We start from the raw sequence: 22989 nt of genomic DNA, 5'->3' as shown, positions 1-22989 counted from the left end.
ATTTGGGGTAGCTTTGTTAACACAGCACAGGCTTTTACAGTTTATTATAGGGATGCATATCTTGCCAATTTCTCTTAATTACTAACCGACCGTAATTAGTTGACGGTTAAACAATACCTGAATATATTGTTTAATATATAAACACATCAGAATAAACACATCAGAATATAAACACATTTCTGAGTTTCATATCAACATGTCACACATGCTTATTGATTAAAACAGTGTAACATAGTGAACATGGCAGTAATGTAGAACAGTAAGATGAATATGAACACTTGTGAGCAGAACCAGGTCAGTCAGTCGATATTAAACAGTTCATTACAAGCACTAGCTAAATCTGCTAATCAAACAGTAGCTCTACATATATATTGTATATATCATTATACGTATATCACCCCCACTTTGCTATAATAACAGCCTGAACTCTTCTACAAAGGCTTTCCGATTCGGTCACATGTGCATTTGTGGGCTCAATATTGACTTAAAAATTCATCATAGATGTGTTCAGCTGGATTGAGGTCAGTGGTTTTTGTCAGCCACTGGAGTTCCTCTACACTAAACTCATTAAACCATGTCTTTATAGACCTCACTTTGTGCTCAGGGGCACAGTCATGCTGGAACAGAAAAGAAACCTTTCCAAAATACTCCTATAAATCTATGAAAACAAAATGATAGTGTATAATTTTATACACATTAGAAATTGGTACAGATTGAAATTTTCAGCTTGGTCCACATACAACCTAAATTATTGGGAATACAGTCCCTCTACAGTACATACTATCATTAATATCATTAAACGATTCAAGGAATCTGGATAAAATTACATAAGTACATAATGGGCAAATGTGCAAGCAGATCCCTCATACAGCACTGCATTAAGAACTGTTATTCAACAATAGCTGATATAACCACATAGGAAAGGGATTACTTTGGCAAACCTTTGTCAAGCACTACAAGACGGAGTTACATGCACAAATGCCACAAAAAAGAAGCCTTATGTTGACCATGTCCAGAAGTGGTCATAGTTATAAAATCTTATTTTCTTTGAGGGGTTTTCTGACTTTTGATAGAAACTGTAAAATCATGACCCCAAAAAAAGACTATAGTAAAAATAAATGATTAAATAATAATAATTACTATAATAATAAATCCAAACATGTTTTAAGGTTCCTTACCATGTATATCTCTTTGTTTCATTCTGAATTGCTTTTCTGCCTCTCTTTCTCATTTTTTTCAGCTGTCTGTTTATTAGCGTGTTTATTAGCATGTTTATTAGAATAGCATTAAAATTATACTGCATCAATAAATCTTTGTTCTATGCTATAAAATTTTTTATTAATTTCAGTAACCTCCACCACACCGTTAGTTGTAGCCCATTTAACAGACCTTGTTACTTTTGAACTTGCAACACTCCTTAAAAGTCTCATAGTTTAATGTGTAGGACAAGACCTTCATCTTTTTATGGCTTTTCTTTTATTTTGAAAGTTCTTGTTGGTTTTATGCTGCTGATGTCTGTTATAATTTTAAAATTAAATATTATATAATATTCAATCTCCTTCAGTGATTTAGCATTTGATAATGTCACTCCAATAAACAGATTTATCACACTGTATAAACCTGATGAAAATGAAATTAAACTAATCTTTATTTATTGTAGACATTTGACACTTGTTTTCAATGGGTTTTAAAGGAAAGGCTTATGGGATTAATAAAGTAATAGTGGTTCACTCTTATCTTTCCTTCTCTGCTTTGTTTTTATGGGTAACAGACATGTAAGCAACATCTTTGTCAAATGTTGGAATATTTGTGTCATTCTGCAGAGAGAGATTGTGTCCTCAGTGCGACTAGCATCTCTTCCTCCTGCCTTCGGAACCCGTGCTTTGCCTGCTCAGGCTACCGAGTACGCTTTTGCCTACATCCAGGTGCCACAAGACGTAAGTACACACATTTTGCACAGAGTGTGCACTGTTATCTACTGGTCTAGTAGTGAATGTACTAACTATTGCTGCACACATCTCCCCCCTGCAGTCTAATACAATGTAATTAAAGACATCCCCCACAACCTCCTTTTCCTAAACCTGGATAATTACATCTAAACTCTCTCTCTCTTTCTCTTTCTCTCTTTCTCTATCTCTCTCCTTACTCCGTTTCTTTTCCTCCATCACTTCTTCGCCCCACAATCTCAGTTCCCCTTTGTCCCCTTGTCCATGCCCTGGGCTCGCCATAGCCAGAAACTGTCCGAAAGCGAAAGGATACAGAGTTGCCCACCTTCGAATGTGTCCCTCTCCATGTTCGCATCTCCTCTCCTAACACCCACAAGGGTAGCATCCTTTACAGTTTCCATGGAGACTGGGTCAGCTCCAATTTGTGTGCGAGTGTATGAGAGAAAGAGAGAGAGCGCTAGAAAGAAAGCGCGGGGTAATGGTCAATACTGGTTTCCAACTCGTTATGTAGCAGCACCACACAGAGTGTGATACTCCTGCAGTGTAATCTATATACAGTGCCCTCCGCAATTATCGGCAGCAAGATGAGTAAAGAGGAGTAAAAAAAGGCAATAGAAAATTCATAAAAATCCAAGCATTAATTTAAGTACATTTATTCGTAACTTAAAAAGTAATCCATGAAATGCCCATGTCTACAATTAGGGCACTAATGAAAAAGCTCCAATCAATTGAAACTGACAAAGGTCCCAAATTTGTTACATAGGTATGGCACATGGTTTTGTTAAAATGTTGTTGCCACCCACTAGGTTGTGGCTTTGTATGCAGAAGAAAGGGATGCGCAGGGAATGACCCCCTTGCTGCTGCAACGTTGACGCATTACATATACATTTACATTTATGACATTTAGCAGACGCTTTTTATCCAAAGCGACTTACAGTACTGTGACAGTATACTGCCTAAGCAATTGAGGGCCCAACAGTGAAAACCTGGCAGTGGTGGGGCTTGAACCAGCAACCTTTTGATGACCAGTCCAGTACCTTAACCACTAGGCTACAACTGGCCTAGCCTTACTGTCTGGTCATGCCACCAACATAAAAGGTGGAGAAATACCAAGAGCATGATCATCCATGCATGTTGGGACTCTTTAGTGTTTCATGTAACGTTTGTATATCGGAACTGGTAGAGGGGGTCCTGCTCCACAGTATAGAACCTGGGTTTCATCCTTGCTTCAAGTCACTGTTAGTTTTTATGACTACTCTGTTTTGCTTCTAGGTGTTATTAAATGTGTGTTGCTCTGTGATGGATTATTGTCCTATCATGGCTGTATTCCAAGTGTTTTCTTGTGCCACCAGTCCCAATGTGTGCCTCAGACTGACTGAGGGCACTTGGTTGACCCAGCAGTCAGATCATGTGTACCCACCACCCTTGGGACCTGGATCTCAGTCTCAGGCCTGTTTTAGGCCTAATGGTGTGCTTTCTAGACACAGTTGCCCATGTCTGATGGAGTAAAGACCGGTTGGGATTCACCTCCATACTACTGCTGCAGTGACTTCTACTATCTAGTTGAGGTGCCAGCATGAGCAGAAGGTAGAAGTGTAGAAGTCTGCGGCTGACCAATGTAACAAAGCAGCCGGCATTCGTACACATCCGAGGAGGCATACGCTAGCCTGCAGCTCTCCTTGGCCAGCATGAGTGTAGTGCTAATGGAGGTCACAAGTGCAGTTGGTATTGGCTGTGTATGAATAGGAAGAAATAAATACATATTTTGAGACTGGACTAGTTTACCGAAGACATAGTGTAAAACAGAAGGGTTTTAGACAAACTGTGCTGTTGGTCTGCCCGTGTTATAGTGCTGTTTCATATCTGATGTTTGCAATGACTTTTCACAGTTAACAAATCTCATTAAAATGACTGCTGGCCAAGCGAGACTACTTCTTGTGGAGGATAAAAAAGCCTGACTAAATACATGAAAGTTAAATATGTTTCTTATTTTAGCACCACATGTTTTACCCTCATGCCATCATGTTTAATCATTATATATACATGTGCTGTCATTCTCAAATATAATATAGTTGTAATACTGTATGCTACATCATCTGGAATCTGGTAACATAGAGTACCTGTGATTAAAATCTATAGTTTCTAAATCTTAAAAACCCCACTCTACCATCTGTAGGAGGATGCACGGGCTGATGTGGTAGACTGCGTGGTGAGGGACATCCAGAACACACAGTGTCTCCTGAACGTGGAATACGGTGGGGCTTCCTGCTCTCACGTCACCCTTCAGTTTGCTGACTCCAAAGACGACGTCGGCCTCGGCCTGGTCAAAGAGGGCTTGGTTATGGTGGAGGTGCGCAAGGACAAACACCTGCAGAAAATGGTAAGTGAGAAGCAGCTAAAGCTACACACAAGCATATACCTGCAATGTTGCACAGAAAAGCCTGGTCACGAGGCCATAAAACACAGGCAATAAAATGACCCAGTGATAGTATTTTATACATGATTATCCTTACTTCCATCATCATTGCAATGGCTTTTTAATGTTCTGCTTTGGGCTGAGTCTAATAATGACTTCATAACCATCTTGGACCGCATTATTTAGTAGGTGTAGAGTTGTGACCATTATGCCCCATGCAACAGGCATTTGTTCAGTATTGATCTATAGAGCATGTCTTATAATAAACCAAATATAACAGCATTGCACAATGCCATAAGCATAAGCACCTGGTGTACTGTAACATTGGTGAGTCTGTAAACAACTTCATTTGCACTGGACTTGTTTTGTACTTCATTTTTGTTACTATACGCATGTTTTTATAAACACTTTGAACACATCATACGGTAAACTAATGGATAAGTAACATTTTTAAAAATGATTTTGTAAATGTCATGGAAACTGGATGCTGCAGTCAGTCTTGGCTTAAAACCTGCTGCCATCTGGCAAAATATACTCAAAATGAACCATTGTGGCGTTTGATTTACTTCATAATTGTTTACAGAGTCTGCAGAGTCCCATCCACAAATATTGTTACCCTTGGATACCATGAGAAAAATCACTTTTGTTTGAATTACTTATTCAGTCACTTTATTGTTTATTCTTTTGTTCAAATTGCTTTCAAAAAGCTCCCCTTTTTTAACTTAAGTACAGTGGTTGAAAACAATCTCATTTTCAAATTAATGTTGTTCTCAAATCTCTGTGTGCTACAATTGTTAACACTTTTATTTAGTACTTTGTGCAACCTCCTCCTGTTCGTTCTCCTGAGTCTTCTCTAATAATCTTTTATAAGACTGGAGAAGACACGATAAGGGACCTGATCATTCTTCCATAAACAATCTCTCCAGATCCTTTAGATTTTCACAGTCCATGTCTGTGCACGCTCTTTTATGAGGTTTAGGTCAGGGGACGGAAATGGCCATGGCAAAATCTTGATTAAATTTATTTAATATCTGCTGATACTTGGAGTTTATATTACTATGTATCCCATTAAGTTGTCCAGTGCCTTTAGGAGGAAACCTGCCACTCCACATCACAGATCAACCACTATACAGAGGGGTCTGCATAGCTGTCTTTGTGTCTTTTTTCCCAAAATGACCTACATTTACTGCTGTCAAGTACATTCTTGGTACTTGAAAGTAGAGGCTTTCTTTTGCATAACCTTCCTCTGCTTGTGCTGGCACTTCCACCAGACAGTAGAAGTCACTGTTGTAGTTGCAAGAAGGTGATTTTCTATCCGGCCTCCCCTCCCTCAGACACTGTCAATTATGTCTAGTGCCCCAAAAATCTAACATTTGCAGCATTGTTGACATTTGAATGTTTATTCACCCAGAAATATAGATTTTTGTTGTTGTTATTGTTGTATGCTTTTTAGGGGTGTAAGACTGCTTTGTAAGACAGTTACAAAAACAGTTACAAAAATAGAATTTGTGTTAGCCTATGCTAAGTTCACACTACACGACTTTCAAGGTGTTCAGATCGCTGTACAGTTCACACTACACAACTTGATCTCTGGTAATCAGGCAGAAGAGTCTGTTTGGTGTCCCAGACTATGTTTTGTCACAGAAACACACGCAAGAAGTGATAAGTAGTGTAATGATACCATGTCAAAAAGTGCACACCAGCAAGAAGCGAGCGATCAAAGTTGTTTGTGCGCTGATATGTAGCATAAAAGCAAGCAGGAGAAATAAATGAATCTCGGTGAAGGAGTGGATTTGGCTATGTGGCCAGCAGGAATTGTCTGTTCTGCAGATAAGAGTTGGAAGTCAAATAAGTATTTTTTTTGCAATGCAGCGTTGGTATTATGGTTTGGCGTGGACGACGCGTCACAAATACTGTAAAGCTTGTTTGTGTGGCGATGTATTTTGATAGAAGTTTTATTATGCCCCTGCTCCTCATATTTACAACTCCCCGAGCCTAAGTTTTTAATGATTGCAAACCAATGGGCATTCTAATTAAATAAATACAACTTTCTAACCTTATAGTAATAAATAATAAAATGGAATGAGTGCACCAACTGCAGTCTTGATCTGGACAAAGCAGTTATAGAGGATGAATGATGAATTCTTTTGGCCACTGTTGAACCACTGTGCTAGAAACAAGTCATTCAGTAATTCACCATCTAGTTCATTTGAAAATGTGCCTCTGTCCACAATTCCAATTTATTAGAATTATTAACCAATTTTGTTTGCTGACATGCTTTGTGTTATGTTCATAATAATCGCAGCTCATAAAGTTTTCTGTATGACTTTAATGAGTAGACACAGTTTAAAGTAAGTCAACTTAAAAATCTTTTCTGTTGGTATGGCTTGGCTTAGAAGCGTGTCCTTTCTTCTTACTGGCTATTGGTGATTAGTGATAAGTGACAGAGTTCTGCTTTTTTCTCTACCGTGTTTTGGCTGCACGCTGGTTTTCTTGTAGGCTGTTAATGTATTATCTTGTGCATCTCTTTGTCCGTCCTTTGAGATCCTGTAAACAAATGGGCGTATAATCTGCAGCAGTCGTAAATCTGCTGTGTCCTCTCCTCTCTGGTGGCCTGTACAGATGCTTGTGTGTGTCTGGGTGTGTCTCAGATGGAGAAACAGCTGCTGTGCTGGTTTTGAGGCCTGGCCAAGCAATTTAGTCATCAGGTGATTATAAACACTTATCTTCTGCAGGTATTTGGGGTAGCTGCACTTTTTAAAGAAAGAGAGCGAAAAAGTGTGTGTATGTAGGTGTGTGTGTGTGTGTATGTAGGTAGGTGTGTGTGTGTGTCTGTCTGTCTGTGTATGTCCCTGTGTGTGTGTGTGTGTGTGGCTCAGCAGATGGATCTTAGCCATACTGACCGCTGGATGAGGTGAGGCTAATGACAGTGGATTTGTCCAGCTGCTACCTGCAGCTCAGATCAGTGCTAAAGCAATCAGGGATCAGGAGACTTTGCAGCTCTTGCAAACTCTTAAGTTTTATTAATGCGATATATTAAGACATGTAATTCCCACCAATTATATTATTACATTTAATTATCATTATACAGTAATTAGCTTAGAAACTGCAGGTTAACACCTGTATTAGTCTTTAATAGCTTATATTAAATTAGCTTTAAAGAGCAAACTGACATTTCTTGTTGGTTTTACATTTTCTTCTTTGGAAGTCGACCAATATAATTATATAGTTTTATTACTTTTTAGGCAGTGGTTATTCATCTTGAGATTTAAGTGTCAGGTGCTTGTCTGCTGTAAGGACAAGAGTGGCTTAGTTGGCTCTGTACTGTTAATGGCTTGCCAAGTTTTCCGAAAATGGGCTTTGGGTAATATTAAATATGGCACTTATTATGGAACATATTACTCAAAACATTTTCAAAATGAAATAAAAAGCCAAATATGTGATTTGTTAATCTTCTTGAATCTTTATTTTACTGACAAAAGTACAAAGAAAAGATTTCAAATGTTTTCACTGATGAGCTTCAGCAACACACTCCAAAAAAGTTTGGACAAAGGCAAAATAATAGTGAAAAATTTATTTAAGTTGCAGCCTTTCTCAATAAGTAGACGAATTGGTTACAGGTGAGGGATCATGACTGGGTGTCCACCAAAGGATCAGTCTTTACAAGCAATGATGATTTGTGGCTCACCACTTTGTGCCAAACTTAAAGTCTGACTAAAGTCTTTAGTCAGTTTTTGTCAGGTAAATAAAGGTTCAAGAAAATTAATCAATAACAGATTCTTGTTGTTATTGCTTTTTACACAATGTACCAACATTTCTAAAAATGCAGCATGTTCTTCACCCCTGTGACAAACCCACTGCCCAATACCTCCTCTATTAGACACAAACAATGCAAATACATAAAAAAATCATATTTTAAAAACATTAGTGCATATGACACATACATGCCATTAGATACGACTAGCAACATGATTCATTTTGTGTATTTGGTCTGTCCCACTATTTTGTTCCTATGGTGACTGCAAAGACAATAATGTTGCCAGCTCTGTTGTTTTAATATCATACTTTCCCTGTGTGATTGGGTGATGGGCTATTCATTTTTAAGCAAGTGATCCATTTGATAAACCTAAGATTTAGCCACTTGCTGATTTGCTTGTTTTGTGTATGTTGGCTACGCAGCCGGAGCAGACGCTGTTTTCGGCATGCTGATTTTAACTTTTATTTGAAGCTTCCTGATAAGGCATAATTTGTAAAGACTCTGGATTTAAGATTTAATTTCTTACTAAATATGACCTGATTGAAATTACTGCTGATATTCAATAATTTCTTTGAAGGCAGCAATCAGCTTCTAGCATCAGTCATAGATTTAGTATAGCTCAGTTCCTTTTTCTACAGCTCACCTTCTGTCTTTGAAATTTTATTCCCTTTATATTCTCTTTATGTGGAGTCTGGGAACTTGTAGGTAAAGAGTCATAAAATCTTTTCCTTTTGCCCGTCCTCCTCTTCCTCTCCTCTGAAGCTTATCAGTCATCTGGACATCTGCTTTCCTTCTATCAGCAAATCTTAACCCTCCTAAAGCCCCTGGAACAAACCCTTTCAATGTAGTCCTGTTTAAAAAGTGAGATAGTGAGAGAGCGAGAGGGTTAGAGTATAGATAAGACCTTTGTTTTCACTTCCCCCTTTGCTGTTAATGTGGTGCTCTGATAGTTTATGGTGGCCTTAGGGTTGTAATTGTGCATTAACCCTATATCAAGGTTAAAGTTTTCTATTGAGTTGCAAAATGTTTATCGAAAAATCTCAGATCAACAAAAAATATCCAAAGGCATAAAATATGACAATTGGCTTCAATATGTTATATTAGTTGCTTTGAAATGTTCCTTTGTTCCCCTCAGCATTTGTGTTATATTACAAAAGCAGTGGTAAATTTAAAGCATCTTTTATTTAAAGCATCTGACAGCATGCTTTAAATCCACCGCTTTACCCTTCATCCTCGACAGGGTCGTGTTATGTCCAGTTTCTCTGTAATCAATAAGCGCAGTTCAGTAACACACCCTGGACAGGATGTCAGTCCTTCTTGGGGCCTTTAGATCTTCAAAGCTAAGCAGTGTCAGCTAAATAACTGCAGGTTATGGGTTTAAATTCCAGGTCTGCCTGCATTATAGCTCATTGTTATTATAGACCAAATTCTATAGACCATCTTGCTGGTTTATTATAAACTTGCTTAGAAAATGTCTCCTGCATATACTTTATCCTAAAATAAATATGTTAAGGGTTCCCTGTCAACAAAAAAAATCCATGATTTGTTCTTGAATTGTTGTTTAATTAAAGAGAAGAAAAAGTTCTCCAGTGTTTTTACTGATCAACTTCTTTGTAGTTTGTAAATATAAACACATTTAGACTATGATTCTTGCAATACGCTCTGTGATTTTAAGCAGAAACAAAATAAGAGTGAAAAGTTCATAGAATATTAACGGTATGGTGTTTTTAAACATTTCATAATAATCAGTTAGATTGGTAACAGTTGAGGGAATCATGATTTCCTCCACCAAAAGCTTAATATGTATAAACAATTTGAAGAAATCTGAGTCAGCGTAGGGCAAGAATGGAAACCACTACTGAATGTACATGAACTTTGAGCCCTCATCATGCTACTGTGATGAATATATCCACATGGGCTGAAGTTTTACAGAAAAGTGTTGTCATTTTACCCAGTCCACCACTGAATCAAGAAATGCAACCAAACAAAAAAAGCCATACCTCAGTTCTGTGCCAAAACGCCAACACATTCGCTGTGCTCGAGCTCGTCTTAGATAAAAGACAGTGGAAACGTGTTCTCAGATGGGTCCTTAGTTTTGTTTGTTTGTACCACAGGCATCAATTTTCAATTCAGATCTCTAAATCCACAAGTTATGTACACTAGCTATAACATTCAAGATAAAAACCAGAAGTTACTATGTCATGAGCCTGTTATAATGGAACTTGCATGTTGTGTTATTTCTGTCTTCAAGACAAAAAGAGGCTAATTTTAAATAAAAAAACATACATTTACTTAATCTGCTAGCAGCAGAGCAGCAGCCACTTCTGATAAAACCCAACCACATTTTACCCTAGATTAACTTGATAGCAATTAACACTGCCATGTGCAGAGACCCGGAACAATTCATTTCAGTTTGTGATACGCAAGATTAATTAATACCTTCCAAAGAGCATGCACACACAAACTCGTACCTGGTTGATTTAAACCACAGACTAGTGTAAAGTGTAATTATGAGAGGCCTCATGGGGAAACAGGTTTGGCAGTGATTACATCTGAGGAAATTCTGCATCTCTCCACTCCTCCCTAGTGAAACATGAGTACAATTGATATACTCACTCACTTTCACCCCTACCCCCTCTTCCAGGCTGCATTTGAACTGTAAGGTCCAGCTGAATAGGCACAGGGGCATATCACATTTTATTACTGTAAAATTTTTTCTGCTGGATGGAGGCCATGAGGCTGTTTTTGGTTGACAGCATGAAAGATAAAAGCAAGATTTTCAGCTTGGCACAGTTACCTTTGCGCTGGTAATGTTAGACAAATGGAAATCTATGGCGCTACCTGTGTGGCTTGTTCTCTCAGTATTCTCTTTTGTGTGTTTTTGATCTATTTTGTTCCGCCTCTGACACTCCTAATTGACCGTTCCGACCTGAAAAAGGAGCGGAACAATGTAGTTTAGAGATTCTCCAGCTAAGTAAGCACTAAAGCACATGTTGACTGGTTGTCAGGGTGTTTTTACTTTTCTTTTCTTTTCTTTTTTTATCACATGCACACTTTCACACATCGACTGGCCACCCTCTGTCACGTCCCATCATCCTCCACACGTACTCTGTGTGGTGGTATGTGGGAAAGCATGACACTTTCAGCTGACAGCACAATTGCTCATTAACTAGAAAGTGTTACTTAAATTTTAGAACCAGACTGCTTCGCCCATGCGTGTTTTCTACTGAGTATGTGCCATCACTGGTGCTAAAACCGGTGCAAGCCTTGATACGAGCCAACTGGTGGCATGAGCCAAATCCTTATGTGAACACTTTCTAATACACAGATTAAATAATATTAACCATAGGGGGCTTGACGGGTTATACTTTGGGTGTGTTTTGCTCTCAGTTGTATACAAAGTGAATAATGCATGTTTGTATTGCTGTTATCTGAAGTAGTGAGTAGCTGCTAAAGTAAAGCCTGCTTTTGATTAGCATTAACGTTGTAGCTCATTAACTGTTCATGCTAGAACATCATTCCTTTCACAGACTACTAATTTAGTTGCAAAATGCAATTGATCTACTTTTCTAACAGTCTTTACACTGTCTATTTTCTTTTTTTCTTTTTTTTTTCTACATGAGATCATGGAAACGAGTTGAGTCAGTGGTTGTTGGCTCTATATTTGAAGCATTTTGTTGCTAGATCCAAACTGATAGATAGATACAAAAGCACTTTCAGATTTTCTTTTGATACTTAGTATCAGCACTGGCAGCTTGTCAGTAAAAAGAGCTACCACACACTGCTACCGCAGCATTGAAATACAACTGATGAAAGGTGCTGCTCAATATTTTTTTGACTGGTGTAAAGCCAGGTGAGCAAGCCTGTCAGCTTTTCTATAATTTACCCAATGTCTAAAGTGGGGGGTAAAGATTGTATTACGAGCAGAATTATGACCAAATTTGTGTGTTGTACTGGTGTACCTATTCTGCTATTTATAACAAGGTACATCTGTTGACATTAAAAGATTTAGAAAACCCCAGTCCTCCAAACCTAAAATTCAAACTTATTTTAAATGTATTTGTATAGTGCTATTTAAAGTTGTCTCAAAGCAATGTTACAGATTTTAGGACCAAAAACCCCTAATGAGCAACTGAGTGCAGTAGTGGCAATAAAAACTCCCTAAATATTGCAAGGAAGCCTGAAAGGAATAAGACTCAACAGGGAGCCATCCTCCTTGAATGGCCTGCAAGATATTTTGAAGAATTAGATTCAATTCAATTAAATAAACAGTTTCTAGATATGTAAAAATAAAATGAATTATAACACAAAAAAACAGTTCATCTTCCCTCAGTTCCGTCTGTGGTATAACAGAGTCTGAGAGTGATTTTCTGGACGTTGCGAGTGCAGATTCCCAGACTGCATGGCAGCAGCAAATCTACAGGCTTTAGTCTCAGGTGGGTTCACATCAGAACTACCTTCAAAAAAAACCAGAAGATGTGGTTACAATATGAACAAAATAATTATATGAATATATAATAAGACTCCAGCAGCCCTAATTATAACAACATAACTAAAAGGAAGAACTAGATGTACCACAGCCATGAGGGCTCTCTCTCTGGACTTCTCTCTGGTGTCAACCTCTGTCACAGACAATAAACCTGAGTGATCGTATGTAAGAGGCAGAACGACAGCAATCCAACATCCCTGATTACCACAAGTTTTTATAGCCATGAACCTCCAAGCTCTGTGTCGTTATCTAAACCTGGATGCTGGGTGCACAGCCAGATAAGCCAACATATTAAGAAAAACCAGGCAAGCAGGTGGTACAAACCTTGAGGGAACCACTTCCTGGTTTCTACACACACTGTCGATTTTATCAGCTTCATTTACCATATAGAAGCACTTTGTAGCTCTACAGTTACTGACTTTAGTCCACCTGTATCTCTACATACTTTTTTAACCTGCCTTCACCCTGTCCTTCAATGGTCAGGACCACCACAGAGCAGGTATTATTTAGGTGGTGGATCATTCTCAGCACTGCAGTGACAATTACATGGTGGTGGTGTGTTAGTGTGTGTTGTGCTGGTATGAGTGGATCAGGCACAGCAGCGCTGCTGGAGTTTTTAAATACAGTGTCCACTCACTGTTCACTCTATTAGATACTCCTAATGGTCCACCTTGTAGATGTGAAGTCAGAGACGATCGCTCATCTATTGCTGCTGTTTGAGTTGGTCATCTTCTAGACCTTCATCAGTGGTCACAGGGCGCTGTTGGCTGGATATTTTTGGTTGGTGGACTATTCTCAGTCCAGCAGTGACAGTGAGGTGTTTAAAAACTCCATCAGTGCCGTTGTGTCTTATTCACTCATACCAGCACAACACACACTAACACACGACCACCATGTCAGTGTCACTGCAGTGCTGAGAATGATCCACCACCTAAATAATACCTGCTCTGTAGTGGTCCTGGGAGAGTCCTGACCATTGAAGAACAGGGTGAAAGGAGGCTAACAAAGCATGAAGAGAAACAGATGGACTACAGTCAGTAATTGTAGAGCTACAAAGTGCTTCTATATGGTAAGTGGAGCTGATAAAATGAACAGTGAGTGTAGAAACAAAGAGGTGCTTTTAATGTTATGGCTGATTGGTGTATGCATAATCCAATAGACTGCACTGCATAAAAAACTGAAGGTAAATTGTTCAATATCTTCAGACAAGAGTTTGTAAAGCTGCTGATGGTTACATGTGGTGGCCCGTAGAGTTGATGAATGGTAAAGCTGAGGTTGAGAAGCAGTGTATGTGTGCTTCTGCAGGCTACAGGCGTGATGGATGCACTATCCCATGCAATTTGCAGCTGGAGCCCCCAGACATGCCTCCATCTGTCATGAGCTTAGCAGCCTTGCAGAATCAGTTCTCAGACTAAGCAATTAAGACTAAATCCTCTGACTCACACATATACACGTCTGGTGTTGAAAGAAGCCAGGCATTGCAGTTTTGAACATCTGCTCTTTTTGTGGATTTGTTCATTTTTTTAGCCAACATCTCAACCCTTTACATTTCACTGAGCAATGTGAGGAATGTGTCTGGTGTACCCTGTTATTTATTTATTTATTTTCTTCTGTCTTTCACTCTCACACTTCACTTTCACAAACACATTCACTCACTCAACTTTTGCTTACCATATGTGGTTCAGTCATTGATTCTTAATGGCTATTTTGGCAGAAACAGTCAATATGGCTGCTGCTTATGCAGGCCAGCTTGCACTGTTCCTCATCAGGATTTTGAAAGAACACATAAGCAATAGAGCGCAAATGCTGGTTTTCACCCACACAGTCTCTCCCCTGTTGTTCCACCAGCATCACTAAAGCCTTCTATATGAATTTACCATACCAACATTTGAGTACTAGGGTTAGTAATGTATTTAATGTATAATTTGGAGAGTTTGCTGTTATATTTCTAAATATACTTTATTACTTTGTAAGACTGATTCATATTATCATTTTTATTGCCGTTTACCCCATTTTTAAAATCCACTAATCCCCAGTCAACCCTGACATTTGATGTTAACCCCAGCTCTTTTTCCCCCCAGGTGACTGAGTATCTAAATGGCCAGGAGTCTGCTAAGAGTGCCAGGGTAAGTCTCTTTCTCTGTCCTTGTTTTTGTCTTCCAGTCTGACGTTTCTAGTGCTGAATCTTGAATTTTTTACATGAGCAAGGCAAGGGTGCCAAGACGTTTTGGCAGGTGAAGTATATTCATGCAGGGAGGGATAATTGTGTAGGAGTGTTTGCAGTAATTCAACATAAATTTCACTTCATCATTCTCATGTGAAAGGGTGCCACCTAAGGCCTGCATGTGTTAGAGTAAAAAACAAAGCAGCGCTGTTACCAAGTAACCCAATGATCACACCACTGTAGACGAGGCTTTATTTATGGATTAACTTGCAGTACTAGAGGCTGTATTGTGTTGTTTTGTTTGTCTTTTTAATCACTTGGACTGTCTTATATAGCCCTTGACTGTCAAACACTGAACATGACTGTTGAATTCTGTTGTTGGTTGCGTCCAAAAAAGATTTGGCTTTATGCTCTGAATATATAAAAAAAGAGCATAGCAACCAAGCTGTCAGGCTCATTTTGGTGCTGCACAGAGTAGTCTAACGTTAAAGATTAACAGGGGCGGCATAGTGGCTTAGTGGGTAGCACTGTTGCCTCACAGCAAGATGGTCCCGGGTTTGATTCCCAGGTGGGCGGTCCGGGTCCTTTCTGTGTGGAGTTTGCACGTTCTCTTCGCACGTGTCTATATGTGTCTGTGGGAGCACCGGTTTCCTCCCACAGTCCAAAGACATGCAAGTGAGGTGAATTGGAGATACTTAATTGTCCATGACTGTGTTTGACATTGAACTTGTGAACTGATGAATCTTGACCTGTCCTGTCATGAATGTAAGCAAAGTGTGTAAAACATGACGTTAAAATCCTAATAAATAAAGAAAATAAAGATTATCAGACATAAATGATTTTGTTTACATGCTAAATATAGAAGTACATGCTTACATTTACTAAAAGAGACATGGTATGCATATATGCCTCATCCCCTCTCATCAGGTGATTAGAGCTAGAACAGTTATCACTTAAGAACTTTTTACTCTAACTGCTCATACTAAATCTTAGTCACACAAAGCCCAATCTTTTAACTTCTTGTCAGAGGCCAATGTATATTTAACAAGCCACGAGTGGCCGGCTCTGCTCCAGGAGCTGCAAACAGAGCCATGCAAGGAGCTGATGATCATGTCTTTGCTAACAACAGCGCTAATTATCATAGCTGCTAATTAGCTGCAATTCTCTCGGAGTTAACAGCTGAGCACACATACACTGATGAGAAAGAGTGTGAAGGGAGTACTCAGAGTGAGTGAGAACATTTACCTCCCCCCCTTTGCTCTATGTTTGAGGACAGGAAAGAAACAGAAAAGGCCTTATGTGCTTTATGAGGTATAGAATGCAATGAGAATGGGTTGCAATTAAAATTGCTTCAAATAACTGATTACAAAAGGTGTTACTGTAATTATGCTGTTAAAACATCAAACTGTATTACAGTGTGACCGACAATAGTGGTTTGTATTTCATTAGAAATCCAAATTTAAAAAAAATTCAGGATTGCACTTTAAAAGTCCTTGAATAGCAGTTTGTAGGTTTGTCTTTTTACATTTTATTTTTGGAATCAATCAATGCAATATACAGAAAGAAAAAAGACGGAAAACGATTTAATCCTTTACCAGCTTGTGGTAACAAAAATGCATACTTAAGTCTGATCTTAATCACAACAGATGATACAGAGAATACATTTTAGGGCATTCCACATTTCTACTCTTAAGCAGACTAACCACTTGTTTTTCCAAGTGGCTTCTGGAGATTACAGTAATGACTTCATGCTTAACTGCACACTTAACATAAAAGGAGATTAATCAAACTTTAAACTGTAGCTTCCTAAAGGTAATTAAAAATACACAAACAGCAAATTTGATAGGCTGTGGGCAGAAACTAGAGTTTTAGAGAGCTTTCACCTGCAGTCATTTGCTACTACGGTGGTACCTTGAAACTCGGCGTCAATTGGTTCTGTGAGTGGTGTTGAGTTTCAAGGTATTTTTTTCCATAAGGATGTATGGGAAACCTGTTAATGCATTCCATGGTCCTGTAGAACTGCATATATTTTAGACTAATGTAAAATAATAGGGTTGTTTTAACACTTACACACCAAAGATAACACACATGATATAAACACACTAAAATAAAAAGCTGATTCTTACAGTTTCTCAGAACCCCGAGCTGTAACACAAGTTTAAAAGTGAAACAGTGAGGAAAATCCAGCTGAACAGATACTTGTGAAGCTTTCAGAGTGAATCTGATGGTTATTCAGCACAAATGCAAATTCGTCTCACTTTGATGACGTCTTACTGCACCGCTCAAGCCGAGCGCTGAACAAAGCAACTGTTCATTGTTAATTTGAAATTAAATAAATACATTTTAAAAAAACAAACTGAACACATTGAGTTTAAGGGTAAAAATTTCTTAACGAAGGCCGTTGAGTTTCAAAGATTTGGAGTTTAGAGGACGGTGAGTTACAAGGTACCACAGAATATAAAAGTACTGTTTGAGAGGATTCCTCCAGTTAAAATTGTTAATTTTTTAGGAAGTCTAAATTTAAAACAAATGAAATGAACATGTAATATTTTACAGTTCAAATACCTGTCCTTGCCATAAAATAGCCAATACATTGCTGATATGGCAATAAGCCCAAACAAACAAACAAGGTACCACTGTAGATGCCGCTCAGGTGGCGCAGCGGTAAAGTACACTAGCTCACCAGATACATCGTATCGAAACTCGGCTCTACCTTTCCGACTGGGTTGGGCAGCAGCATGAACAACATTTGGCTGTTGTTCAGGGTTAGGGGTAGAAGTCGGAGCATAGGTTCTCATAACTGGTACAACTGCGGCCCCTGCTGGTTGACTGACGGTGCCTGCACAGGGCTTGAGGAATAACATTTAGGGGGGTGTGACCCTCCGTGCGCACTGTCTCTCGGTGTATGAACTCGGCTCGTGCAGGTGAAAAATGCAGGCTGTACTGATTGCGTGCCGGAGGGGGCGTATGTCAGTTGAGAGGTGTCCTCAGTCAGCGGTGAGGGGTCGAATGCATTCAGGGTAATTGGACACGACGAGATTAGGGGATAAAAATTGGGGGGGAAAAGTAGATAAAAAAATAAAAATAAAAAAAAGGTACCACTGTAGTATAAAATGCTTTGTGTTGTGGGCTTGATTTTAAATGGATATATAATTGCTATTTTTACCCATCAGTCTAAAATACCAACAATTAAAACATGGGTTTACCAATAAAAGTAAAAAGCTAGGGTTTTTCTGCAATGTATTAAAAACTAAAATTCAAATCTCATTCACAAAATAGTCAATTTTTTTGTACAAAGATTTGACAACAGCTTCAAGATCGGAGCATCTTCTTCACATGAGTCATTTTGGTCTTTATAACCCAAATAATTAAAAAATGTCCAAGACCTTCCTTAATGGTCAAGTATAATTAGTGTAAGTAAATTCTTAACAATGCTCAAGTGGATGAAACTCTTAGAAAATTACTAATTACTAAACTCTGTCAGATATAATTCTTGTGTGTTTACTGTGGAAAGAAAGCATTTCATAACAAACATTTTCAATGGTCTTTAATACCCATCATCAGAATAATTTAGCCTTTTGTTTGTGGCCCTTTTTTGTAATTCGGTCCCCACTTTAAAGTAATTACCAAGTTTGTTTTGTGTTCCTCGATAAAAAGAAACTTTAAAATCTGTGTTATTGGGTGGCACGGTGGCTTGGAGGGTAGCACTGTCGCCTCACAGCAAGAAGGTCCTGGTTTTGATCCCTAGGTGGGGCGGTCCAGGTCCTTTCTGTGTGGAGTTTGCATGTTCTCCCAGTGTCTGCGTGGGTTTCCTTCGGGAGCTTCTGGAGATTACAGTAATGACTTCATGCTAACTGCACACTTAACATAATAGGAGATTAATCGAACTTTAAACTGTAGCTTCCTAAAGGTAATTAAAAATACACAAACAGCCATTTTGATGCTGTGGGCAGAAACTACAGTGGTACCTTGAAACTCAACGTCAATTGGTTCTGGAAGTTTTAAGGTATTTAAGGTATTTTTTCCCATAAGGATGTATGGGAAACCTGTTAATGTGTTCCATGGTCCAGTGTACTTGGGTGAAAGATGAATAGGGTGTTCCAAGTACCAAAAAAATAAAATGGTTAAATTGTATAATTTTTTATAATATTGTGCACAAATGTGTCACCTATGTAAATATGTATTTTTTTTTCTCAGCATTTTGCTTATTTGATAATTTTAGTGTTGTTGACACACAACAAGGGCACAAAAATGTCATTCAGTGCAACGACTAATTTATGACAAAATACACACACAAGGAACAATCTTAGCCATTTCAAATGTATAAGTTTAGTATATCTCTTACAAAAGATTTAAAACCTCAGAAGAAACTGTACTTTGTTTTGAATTTTCTGTGCATTGTTTGTACTCTAATGCGTCTTGGGATTTTGTTTATTTGTATACAAGATGTTTTTGCTACACATTCTATTCTATTTAAAACCTAATCAAACTCGGTTTTCTATGAAGCAGGCCTGGATTCTCTTGCATTCACATGAAAAAAATATATAATAATTACTTATTACAGTTATTTTAAGCAAATGTTTTTGTTGCACTGTATGATGATTTTATGTTGCACTGAATGACATACTCCAAATTATCCTGTTACATCAGAATATTCATGACTTAATTTGTTTTTAAGTTCTTTATTGATTAAAGTAGCAGTAGTAGAATGAAAATATGCCACACCAGTGGCAAGTATGTGTTATAATATTACTACATCATGAGTTTGCATGTTCTCCCTGTGTCTGCGTGGGTTTACTCCGGGAGCTCCGGTTTCCTCCCACAGTCCAAAAACATGCCAGTGAGGTGAATTGGACACACTAAATTGTCCATGACTGTGTTTGATAAAGCCTTGTGAACTAATGAACCTTGTGTGAAGATAAAGTACCGTTTCCTGTCATGAATGTAACCGAAAGTGTAAAACATGACGTTAAAATTCTAATAAACAAACAAACTACATCATGAAAAAAGTAAGGCAATCAAAAACTTAAACTTTATTCTGAAATAAAACAAGAAACTTGCATAAAAGTGATGTAACATAAGATCATTTGAAGTCCTGTCATAGCATGAAAAAATGGTTGCTGTTAAAGCATTTCAATATATTCATAAAGCATATTAATATTAAAACATAGCTAATGAAGCCATCATAACAACTTGTAAGGCACCAGAACAGTGTGGAAGTGTGGAATTTGTGTCATAACACGTGAAAAAGTTGCTGCAGTAAATCTAAATTCATTCAGCCGTGAAAACCATTTGAAGTCGCATTTTATCTTTTGTTGTTAACCTTGAGGTTCTTGCTGTACATGGCTTTAGTTCTGCAGTTATGATTTTGACATCAGACTTAAGGTAGTAAATTTCATCAGGTGGATTTGGCCACACAAAGGAATTTCTGTTTCAATTTTGTTTAAAAAAATCATTTTAAAACATTATAAAGTCAGTATAACAATGTCATTGTCAATTTAGTGCAACAGCGAAATTCTGTTGCACTGAATGACTGTTGTTGTACTGAATGACAGAAATTTTACTTTAGCACATTTTACAGTTATCCCAGTGGTTAGCAAAAGCTAACATTGACCTTAGCTCAAAGACATTTCTACACATATTCACATTTAAATGTTAATAACCTTGTTTGTTTACAAGATTAACCGTAATATTACGTTTTCTGTGTTGTACTGAATGACACTCAGTTTTGTTCTTTAATGTACTGTGTAAAAGTGTAAAAGACTGTGTAAAAGACATTTCTACACATATTCACATTTAAATGTTAATAACCTTGTTTGTTTACAAGATTAACCGTAATGTTACGTTTTCTGTGTTGTACTGAATGACACTCAGTTTTGTTCTTTAATAATGTACTGTGTAAAAGTGTAAAAGACTGTGTAAAAGACATTTTTATCAAATAATGTTAAAATGCATTGACCTCGTGTGTGTGCTGAAGGGTCCCCAGGAGTCTTCTTTTGTTGTTATAATTGGTCACATGACTGCAGTAGCTTGATTGCATATTAAAATAAGGCTTTTTATTAACGTTGTACTGAATGACAACTGAAGATTGGGAAAATGGGGACTGAAAGTATCCTGAATATTATTAATATTAAAAAACACATCTGATTGAATATTATTTAATATGTCACACATGACATTTGTACAATTATGCCAAAGCAGTAAATTTTAAGTTTTACTTGAGATTAATTAGTTTTTTCTTAATGTTTTATTACTTAAACAGGTAGGGGGACCGTTGCACTGAATGACATTTTGGGGGTTTCAAATCATACATTTTCCGTAAAAATTACTTTAGGTTTCAGTAAAGATGTACAAATGGAGTAGATTGAAGGTATATCCACTTATATTAATATAATTGTATATTATTTATCAAGTGGGGACACTAAAAAGTTACGTCTCGTCTTTGACCCACTTGCATGTGTTTTAGGCTTATGTAAAATTATAGGGTTGTTTTTGATACTTATACACCAAAAATAACACACATATGATTAAAAAAAAAAAAAAAAACACTGATAAAACAAAAAAGCTGATTCTTACAATTTCTTAGAACCCCGAGCTGTAACACAAGTTTACTCACACAGTCCAAAGACATGCAGTGAGGTGAATTGGAGATACAAAATTATCCATGACTGTGTTTGACATTAAACTTGTGAACTGATGAATCTTGTGTAATGAGTAACTACCGTTCCTGTCATGAATGTAACCAAAGTGTGTAAAACATGACGGTAAAATCCTAATAAACATAATAAATAAAATCTGTTATTACTTAATTTCAGTTTTCTCATTCGATGTTTACATAGCTACTGTGATGGTATAAATATACCAGCCTAAAATGTTACTTACTTGATTATCATCCTGTATTACTTTCCACCAAGAAAATTGATGCATTTTGCCAAGGTCAACTTTAGAAGCTTCTTATTGAGTAACTAATGCACACCTGCCAGTAACTCAAAAAAGCTCTTCCCTGGCTTTCCTATATTTTATGCTTTTAGTACAGTTTAATTATTTTTGATATTTTGGTGCAGTGTGATTCTTAGTGCACTTTTTATCTTTTGTTTTAGCTCAACATTTGGCGTTATGGAGACTTCCGTGCTGACGATGCAGATGAGTTCGGGTACAGGCGCTAAGTCCTGCCATTCCAGTGACTACATGGAAGATGCTTTTGCAAGGAGAAACAGAAAATCATGTCAACAAAATATTATACCGTCTTATTTTTTGGTAACTTGGAAGCATTCATCTCGGTTTAATTCACACTCCGTGCATTTTCCCGTTTTTGTTCTGTTTAAGAGAGTGGGCTACAGGTGATGCTTATAAAAGGACCAATGTAGCATAATGTTTTAGCCAGTCTTTATTTCTACATTCATTTCCCCATAGGATTTAAACACACACACACACGTTCGTATATACATAGATACATACATGCTCGCTCATGCTTATTTTATTGTACTGCTCAGAGGGAGGGGTTTACACAGAGGCATAATGAACTCTATAAGCTTCCTTATAAGTACATGCATCAATTATGAGACACAAAGTTCTAGATTTCAGTGTAGATGGATAATGTTAGATAAGCACACTCAGTGTGAAACTAATGAGTGTATTTTTAATGTATGAATGATTTTTGTGTAAGGATTGTGTATTTTCTCTTTGTGGCAAAATAAAAGCTGCCAACGCCTTGACAAGCATTCATTCTGCTCCTCTGGAATGTTTACACATTGCAGTCATTACTTTACATCCTCCCTGTGTCTCTCTTTCTCCTATCAGACCAGCAGCTAAAGTGTTTGAAGTTATTTCTTTCAACAGCGACCTGTATTGTATTTAAATCTGCTAAATAAAATGTGCAACATTTCATCTCTGTCTCACTGCAATTATTGTTCTTAGTAATGATGTTCTAATAAACATGAATATGCTGCCTAATATTGTCTAATTATTTTTTCTCATTATAATAGATTATAATTATGGAAATCTTACCACTGATTGTATCAATTATTGTGTGAGTAATCCAATATGCTTTACTCTTATTTAACTAATGTATTGATTTGTGCTTTTTAAGAAACTAAAGCAAAGATCTATATTTCATGAGGCTGAGCATGTTTCCCTTTAAGCCATTTGAAGTCAAAATGAGACACAATTAATAATTTACAACCAAAATATGTTTCAAACCACATTTGGTTCTGTGAT

The 22989-nt window shown here is 37.5% G+C and overlaps 1 protein-coding gene across 1 annotated transcript in view; it reads left to right on the top strand.

Moving 5' to 3' along the window:
• snd1 (staphylococcal nuclease and tudor domain containing 1) overlaps positions 1-22659 on the top strand; it is a 320334-nt gene extending 297675 nt beyond the window's left edge. The window contains exons 21-24 of the mRNA XM_062994655.1: positions 1824-1937; positions 4123-4326; positions 14690-14734; positions 21873-22659. Coding sequence (XP_062850725.1) covers positions 1824-1937; positions 4123-4326; positions 14690-14734; positions 21873-21938 — 429 coding nt within the window. The 3' untranslated portion in view covers positions 21939-22659. The remainder of the gene's footprint in view (positions 1-1823; positions 1938-4122; positions 4327-14689; positions 14735-21872) is intronic.
• Positions 22660-22989: the final 330 nt, after the last annotated feature.

This window comes from Trichomycterus rosablanca, chromosome 1, assembly GCF_030014385.1.
Source record: "Trichomycterus rosablanca isolate fTriRos1 chromosome 1, fTriRos1.hap1, whole genome shotgun sequence".
Lineage (NCBI taxonomy): Eukaryota > Metazoa > Chordata > Actinopteri > Siluriformes > Trichomycteridae > Trichomycterus > Trichomycterus rosablanca.
This window is presented reverse-complemented; position numbering and strand designations above follow the sequence as displayed.